Here is a 9,238-nt window from a genome sequence, read left to right as displayed (position 1 = left end):
AATCAAAGGTTAGCCACCTTTTTCCTTCGTCCAATGAAGCTTTGCGTCAGTTAGAGGGGTATCTTCTGTTGAACTGCAAACATTAATTCAAAAAATGCTACTTTTACTACATATTATACATGACAATAGAATCTTCACATATTTTATCACACTAAAGGCTGGAATACACAACACCAGATAAATCAGAACAGATTTTAAAACACTAGGCATCACACTTCATAAATTGTTACAAAATGTCTGTGCCCATCAAACAAGCAAAAGGAGACCATTTCTTGCTTTTTATTTTACACAATACTAATACAACTAGTCGGACCGAAAAATTAAAATAAATAAATAAATATATTAAACATACATACATACATACATAAATATGCAAAAAGTTCAACTTTACAAAAAAGTCCCCAAAAAACTAAAAAAAAAAATGAAATGGATATAGGAACCATATGTAGTGTAAAGCACATTATACAAATCTGGGATATATAAATGTCAACAGCTACTAATCTACAATGCAAGAGGTTACTATATAATGAAAAAAAAACTAAGCACTTCAATGGGATAAGTGCACAGATTTTAGTCAAACTTCTGCTGACAAAACACAATACACTTATTTTTCCTCGTCATTTTCAGAGGGTTTCTCAGTGTGCCATTTTTTGAAGCAGTTCCTCGAAGACACAAAGCACAAAGCTACATTGCATTTTGTACAGTACACAGGTGTCTTTACTTTGTGACCCAAAAATTTGCACAGGACACAGACCCTCCTCCCACTTGTGGCATCTGATCCGAAATACTCTGGCCAGCATAGCTGTTCCTCGACAGCAGATGTGGAGGTCTCTTGTCTGGATGGCACTTGGCCACATGATGTGGATGGCTCCTTGGCTTCTGATGCACTGGCGGTATGACAATCCCTACCAGCTCTGCCACAAGGCAGATGTGGAGGTCTCTTGTCTGGATGGCACTTGGCCACATGATGTGGATGGCTCCTTGGCTTCTGAGGCACTGGGCGGTATGACAATCCCTACCAGCTCTGCCACAAGTGCCTCTCGAAAGTCCTTCTGGTTGAGAGGGGTCTTGTTCTGAGTTTTCAACAGATGCTGGTGGAGAATTAAACTGTTCACCACTGCGATATCGACAAAATGGGAAAAAAAGGTCTTGTATCATTTTTTGGTCTTGTGTAGGACATTGTAGTACCCAATCAGAGCATCTGAAAGGTCCACACCTCCCATATATTTATTGTAGTCCTTCGCTGCCGCCGGAATTGGAATTTGGCGTGCTTCCCACGCTTTCTTGGGATTCCTTACACGCCTAGAAATGGTAGAGCCATCATATGCCTTGTGAATCGTTGGAACACATTGAAACCATTTTTGTGTCCATCCACCTCACAAAGAGGATCTTACCTTCCCGCAGCCAGCGTGTGGATCCTCTTTGCGCCCTTTCGCTGAGCTCGTTGGCCCTTGTTCTAGGAAAGCCCTGTACGTGGGAGCGTATCGTGCCACACGCAAGTGTCTTTTTATCCAGCAAGTCCAACAAAAGGCCTGGGCTTGTATAGAAGTTGTCCATGTACACATGGTAGCCTTTGCCAAGAAGACACAGAGCGACATCGACAAAATGGGAAAAAAAGGTCTTGTATCATTTTTTGGTCTTGTGTAGGACATTGTAGTACCCAATCAGAGCATCTGAAAGGTCCACTCCTCCCATATATTTATTGTAGTCCTTCGCTGCCGCCGGAATTGGAATTTGGCGTGCTTCCCACGCTTTCTTGGGATTCCTTACACGCCTAGAAACGGTAGAGCCATCATATGCCTTGTGAATCGTTGAACACATTGAAACCATTTTCTTCATAAACAAAGAAGTTCCATGTGTAGCCACACGCAGAATCAGCAAGAACAAAGAGTTTATAACCCCACTTGGTTGGCTTGTCCTTCATGTACTGTTTGAAGCTGATTCTTACTTTAGACGCCACCATCCTTTCATCCACTGCCAGCTGTCTGTTTGGTTGGAAGTACGTTTTGCATGCTGTGATGATGTCAGTGTACAGGGGCTTGATTTTGAAAAGTCTGTCATAGTCTGGAGTCCCCTTTTTCTGCTCATTCGCTCGATCCTCCTCAAGATTGCAAAGATGCAGGTTCCAAGAGATGGCATGAAATCTAGCCCTGGACATCACTGATTTTGGAAAAGGTAAATTGTAATTTTTTTTGCCTGACCAGTAATCTACAATCGTTTTTGTGCTGAGGAGCCCCATGTAAATAACAAGCGCAATATACAAATATAGTTCCTTCGCCGTCATAGGGACCCACAGGAATTTCTTTCCAGCTTCAGACCTCATTTTTGCATAACTATTTGTGTTCTTCACAATGGTGTCCACCACGGAGTTTGGGAAGAAAAGCTGAAATAGTTGCAAAGGGGAATACATTCTGTCCAAGACGAGCTGAGCTCCTGGAGTTCTCTTTGGAACAAAATTGGGTAGCACTAGAGCCTCATCCTCCACGCTGATGTCATTCCAAATGCCCATGTCACTGTCCGCTGACATGCAACCTGCAGACCTTTTTCTCCCCCGTGGAGAACGAGATCTTCCTCTGGGAGTTGACCTTGGACTCAAGGAACGTGCAGAGGATGCAGGGGTTCTGGGGGGGTGTGGTGTGATGATAGGGGACGGGACGATACGACATTTTTTTGGAGCTTGGCTCACTGTTTGACCATTCATCATCGTTGAGTATAGACTGTAACACAGAACAAACACACACTGATTAGTGGGCATGCGCAATACACATGTGCATCTCATGCATGCATATGTGAACGCACACTACACTACTCAGACACTTCTTTCTTTTCTTTAGTCTATACTTAATTTTAGGCAGATTCTATGGTGTTATTTTAATGACAAATGTCAAGGAAGCATTATAAGGAAGCATGTAATGCATGAGCAAGAATCTCTACACTTGCAGGCAGATTTCCTACGCACTTGCACAAAACTGGATGCGTGCTTTCAAATATACAGTGTTCTCTTATGAATTGGCTCTGCTTTTGCTCAGATATCACGTTCACATCCTGAAACTTTGCATCAGCCCTTGCATCTCAGTGAAGACCAGAAGGGCTAAAGTTTTAATTCAGTTGAAGAGTAATCCCACTAAATGGAAGCAAGCTGATTTCAGCCAATTCTGTAGTTATTTATTTTATAATTTAACAGTTATTTGAGTTAAGTGCTTATTGTAAATGCATCTATTAAATTATTTTATTTAGTGCATTTGTCTTTTGTTGTTATTGCATAAAGTTCTGCAATAAAAGTGTATCAACATACAATACTATTTCGACTTTATTACATATGTAATATTGTCTCCCCTTGGGGGTATGTCTGTTTTTGCCTAGGGCACCACATAATCCAGAACAGCCACTAGTTTAAGGTTTGACATACTGCATGAATTGTATTTGACTGAAGTGCTTGTATTGAAATATTTTACCCATTTTTTCATTCTACCAATGATAAAACTGTGCTATGATGGGTTTTGTGAGAGAGGGGCACTTGTGGGACCCTTGTAGAGAAAACAGATTGTGTGTATGATTTCTACTATATGGCGATTGTAAATAATGCATACTAGTGACATATATTTATAAAAATATTGTACAATTTATTTATTTATTTGTTTGTTTGATATTCGGGATGGGGTCATTGGGCCAGTTTTGGGTTAGTTTTTTTATGCAGACCTGGCAACCCTGCTCGTGTTTGTGAATCGGACATGTGCACAATGTATTTCACATATGCATGTTAGTGATGGGCAAATGAAGCCTCGTGAGGCACTGAGGCTCTCCTCTGACTGTTTCGGAAAAAGATTCAAAGCTTCGAGAGTGTCGAAAACAGCGCCATCTGGTGGTTAGTAAAAAATAAAGCAGCCAAAAGCCTGTGAAAGACGCTCCGTAGGAAGAAGCACGCCCATTTATCAACAAGAGTAAAATCTTTCCGTGCCACCGGCAGCTGCCACTCGACATGTCACCGTTATATGCGCATGGCACTCAACCCTTCTCGACACGAGCTCCGATGCCTCGGTTCAAATGTCACATCACTAATGCATGTAACAGTTACACAAACGCAATTCACATATGCACGTAAGAGATGTGCAAAGAAGAATGCAAGAGACGCAAAATGCACAATGCGATTAATGCAAGCAACACATGTATAAATGTGCGCGACAATTCAAATATGTATGGAACAACAGATAAACACAATGCACGGAGCAGACACACAGATATGAAACCCACAAACACGTTTAGAAGTTTAGAAATGTGTACGTACGGCTCAAAATCAGGGTCCCCTTCCTTATCCTCATCTGCCTTCGACACTGACTCGCCGTCGTTGGAAGATTCGTTTTCAATACCATTACCAAGCTCTTCCAGAACAGGCTTCTCCGCAAACAGCTTTCGGGCTGCCTTTCTAGAAGCCATTGTCTAAAGACAAGCGCGCGTGAAAAATACTAAACGGCTTAAAAGAATGCTGTAAAACGAGCTCAAACACCCCTACTTATGATAAACGTGCATGTGGTGCAGACCCGCAAACAAAGCCATTCCTACCAGAAGCGCCAGTCCAGCACCTGTTCTGTTGATTTGTGCTACCCTGTCAGATTATGCTACCTCTCATTAAAACTGTGGGTAGTACAATTCGACAACGAAGAATGCTACCTGTAAAAATATGGTTAATTAAAGTCTACACATACCCCAACCCTAAACCTACCCTTACAGTAATGCAGATACATTAAATATTGTTGTTCAGCGTGAGAAAAAGGACGCAATATTGATGTGCGCATGCGCAGTAAACCCTGGTAGGACAATTGACGGGTAGGATAAAATGTCAGGACACCGGAAGTTAGGACAGAGCAGACAAAATCCTAAATCCAATCCCGCCACTATCTCTATAACCTCATTAAAACCATAAACTCCAACCCGCCACTAACCCTTACCTCTCTGACACTATAAAGTAATCAAAGATTTATAATCTCTGCTCTTGTAAAATATCAGACAGACAGACAAAATAAATGAATGTATAGCCTACATAATTAAATGTTTTATTAGTACTCTGCCATTTTTTTTTTTAAAAGCATAACCTGATACACTTTTTTTTTAATATTTACAAATTCACAGCTATATCAATGTCAAACAAAATTATTCACTATCTAGACTTTTATCAACAGAGCTTGTTTTATGAGGATCTTAGTAGAAACCAAATTTTTATTGCAAATTTGTTAATAATTTGTCACAAGTATGAGATAAAAAAAGCCCTAATTATGACACAAAAGTCAAAATTTTGAGATAAAAAGACATAATAATGCAATTATAGTTACTTAAAAATGCGACGTTTGATGTCACAAGTACGACTTTTGTATGTCAAAACTACTTTTTATTTCATAATCTCATCATGATGTCATAATTTCATCTTTTTATGTCATAATTTTGTTAACAGCTCTAAAGAATCATCTGAATAAGAGAGTTGCTTGGGTTATAGATTTGCAAAATGACCTTTCAAATTAAGAATGGAGCAGATGTGTTAAAGCCCAGAATTTGTCAATTAATACTAGATTTAAAGGGTTGGTTCACCCAAAAATGAAAATTAGCCTGTGTTTTACTCACCCTCAAAGCATTTTAGGTGTATGTAACTTTCTTCTTTCAGACAAATCAAATCGGAGTAATATTAAAAATTGTCCTGGCCCCTCCAAGCCTTTCAATGGGGGTAATCGGGTGTTGGTTGTCAACAGTTCAGAAAACGTGAAATAAAGTGCGTGCATCCGTAATAAAACGTCCCTTACACGGCTCCAGGGGGTGAATAAAGGCCTCCTGTAGCGAATCCATGCGTTTTTGTAAGATAAATATCCATATTTCAAACGTAATAAACACTTTTTTCTCACTTCCGCTGACTGTCATATGCAGAAGCCGTTCCGGCGGATGACGTAGGACGTCGCTGCTGCGTGATGAAAACGTAGAGACAAAACAAAACGCCGTTCACGAATTAGAAGCACAAAACAAGGATTTGTAAAGAAAAATGTCGGAGGATTTCATATAAGCCAAGAGGAGACTGGTTTTCCTTTGCTAAAGTAAGGAAACTTTGTTTCCTTTACTCCTGCATTTCTCAGAGGCGCGCGCACGACGACTACGTCCTACGTCATCCATCTGCATGTCTTCCACGTACCACAGTCAGCAGAAGTGAGACAAAAGTGTTTATTACGTTTGAAATATGAATATTTATTTTACAAAAACGCATGATTCGCTACAGGAGGCCTTTATTCACCATGGAGCCGTGTGAGGGACGTTTTATTACGGATGCACGCACTTTATTTTACGTCTTCTGCACTGTTGACAACCAACACCTGCTTACCCCCATTGAAAGGCTTGGAGGGGCCAGGACAATTTTTAATATTACTCCGACTGAATTCGTCTGAAAGAAGAAAGTCACATACACCTAGGATGCTTTGAGGGTGAGTAAAACACAGGCTAATTTTCATTTTTGGATGAACTAACCCTTTAAACTGATCCAATATAACTGGGTAATGCGTACTTATGTCATCCCAGAAAAGTTATGATATATGTTTTAAAAGGCAAAAACATAAAGGGACATTATTTCACTGTATCTGGGAATGTAAGACATTCTGGCAAGAAGTGCAACACTAATTTCCTCAGTTATCTCAAAACCGATTCCAGTGACCCCTGAAATTGGGTTTATTTCCTGTAAGTTTATCATTATCAGGTTATCACACTAAAATGATTGATATTTGCCTAGTTCTTGCAAGATTCTAGTAGCATTTTACTGGAAGAACATAGAAGCTCCATCCATTGATCATTGGTTAAATGATCTGGCACATTATATAGCATTGGAAAGAATAACAGTGTAAAGGGCAAACTAAAGGAGAGTATATATGTATTTTCTCTGGATATTTTCTGCCTAAAATATGTTATCTTCCATTACTTTTTTTTTTTTCAATAAAAAAGCACATTACCACAACATAAGAAAAAATCATGCTTGATATGTCATAATTATGACATACATTTTTTTTGTAAAACGTTGACATCGAGGTACATCAAAATTATTAGACAAAAAGTCATAAATGTGACATAAAAAGTCATAATTATAAAATAAAAATTTAAATTACAACATGAAATATTTATGATTTAAAAAAGTCAACATTTTCAGATATGAGATAAAAAAGACTTTTATGACATTAAAGCACAAATTTATTAAATTAAAAAGTCAGTTATGACAAAAAAAAGTCATAATTATGACAAAAGTTTACAATAGAACAAAAATAATTATGAGATAAAAGGTCTACATTTTGAGATAAAATGTCAAAATTTTGAGATAAAATCATAATAATGCAATTATAATTACTTAAAATTTTGACTTTTGATGTCATAATTATGACTATTGTATGTCAAAACTTTTTATTTAATAGTTTTGACTTTATCTCATCATGTCATAATTTCATTTGTTTTTGTCATAATTTTAGCAACAACAGAATGTAAAGATCACAAATATTTAAGAAGTAAATGGTTGAAACACATAAGTCAGATGTAGCCATGTAGCTGTATCATATTGCAGCTTCTACAGATGATTTAATTTCCGAAAGTAAAACTCCTCAATAAGGAACAAGGTTATTCAAAGAGACACCAGCAGAGGTCATATGGATATGCTTTCACTCTTCATTAGGAGCTCTGAGTGGAGAGCATTAGAGTGTAATGTTACCATTCAGAAGAGTCAGCTGTGCAAAATGGGAATTAGAGTTAAAACTTGCTCATCATATTAATTATTTTCCAATATTCATATATTAACAGCAGTTAATTTGACTGGCCTCAAGGTCAATGGGGTCATCAAGGGTCCCCATAATGTTCGAGGTGTGCAAACATGCACAGTAGATAAACCAAAACTGAGCAACCTGCCATTGTCTTTAATGTCATGTTTCCACAGTAGCCTATATTTTTACATAAACAGATGTATGTGGCATGAATTGTGTTAGTTTTGAATTAGGTTTCCTCTTTTTAGCCTGAAGTGACTGCAGTCTTTTTTGAGGATGCAAATGCACTCTGTTACAAATATCTTGCTATGAAAGGATTGTTGCTTTTACAAATAGCAATAGATTGCTTTTATAAATCATTATGTTATTTCACACAACTTGAGTTTGTACTACTTTATGGAAGAAGGTGTAATTGTCAAAAAATAAATAAATAAAGAAGATCATATTAGATTATGGTCATATGGATTTTTAAAGAGATAATAATCAGTATACGGAAAAAGGAGGCTTGAATAATGTATTTAATACAAAAATGCATTAAGAACATTTTCTGGCAGAAAATCAATACAAAGCACTGTTCATGTTGTTTAATATTTAATGTTGTGGTCAGTTAATCTCTTCAGGTTGTCCATTGGAGCCTATTAAAAGTGTGTTACTCACAAACAATGTTGTGAATTAATTGTGCTGAAATAACTTAATAATAAAATCTGATTATTATTATTCATTTATTTGTTTATAGGCTATCTTAACCTCAGTTATTATTATATCACAAATCGATCATGGAATTTCTCTGAGAACAACTCTGTATACATTGGAGTATAAAAACTACAAAATATATTTTTTTCATTGATTTAATATATGTTTTTACATTTGTGACATTTCTGATTATCAATGCTGATTCAGATGCACATAATAAAGACTGGCTCATTTTGCACCAGCGATTGCAGGCCTCAGCAATTACAGAATTACCATCTTAATTAGTCTTTTGTTGTGGAGGCAGGGGGTGTGAAGCTTGGAACAGACATGCACTAATAATAAAGCACTCTTATTCTACAGACTAATGAATTTATATCCAGGAAGGAGGGAAGGGTTTCTTTTTTGAGACACAAAAGATAAATCTATTTTTTTTAATTATTATCATATCATTAGCATATAAATAAATACAATTCACAAACACCTTTAATAATTAGAAAATAAATAAATAAATAAATAAACGATAATGTTCGTGGGCAACAGCAGAAGTGAAGATTTTCAGTCAATAAGGATTTCAGTTTGTTACTCACACAAATGACTTAAGAAGACTTGAAAATTTTCCAGTATGAAACTGCTTTTGTAAAAGTTTTTTTTTATGGGCAATAGTCTAAAATCCATTTTTGTATCCCAGATTTTTAAAATAAAAATAATAATATAATTTAAAAAATAATAATTCCTTATTTGAGACATTAAACGTCGACTTCTGTATTTACAAGCACAAG

General features: G+C 37.1%; 1 protein-coding gene across 1 annotated transcript; it reads right to left on the bottom strand.

Moving 5' to 3' along the window:
• Positions 1-1,792: 1,792 nt before the first annotated feature.
• LOC107707681 (piggyBac transposable element-derived protein 4-like) lies at positions 1,793-4,507 on the bottom strand. Its single transcript, XM_016511771.1, has 2 exons — positions 4,286-4,507; positions 1,793-2,717 (listed from the first exon to the last, which is right to left on the bottom strand). The coding sequence occupies exons 1-2, from the start codon at positions 4,432-4,434 to the stop codon at positions 1,793-1,795; spliced, it is 1,074 nt and encodes a 357-aa protein (XP_016367257.1). The 5' UTR covers positions 4,435-4,507.
• Between the last annotated feature and the right edge of the window lie 4,731 nt (positions 4,508-9,238).

This window comes from Sinocyclocheilus rhinocerous, unplaced genomic scaffold (genome assembly GCF_001515625.1).
Source record: "Sinocyclocheilus rhinocerous isolate Xijiao unplaced genomic scaffold, SAMN03320098_v1.1 scaffold415, whole genome shotgun sequence".
Classification (NCBI taxonomy): Eukaryota; Metazoa; Chordata; class Actinopteri; order Cypriniformes; family Cyprinidae; genus Sinocyclocheilus; species Sinocyclocheilus rhinocerous.
The sequence above is the reverse complement of the archived record's forward strand: the minus strand, read 5'-3'. Positions and strand labels throughout refer to the sequence as shown.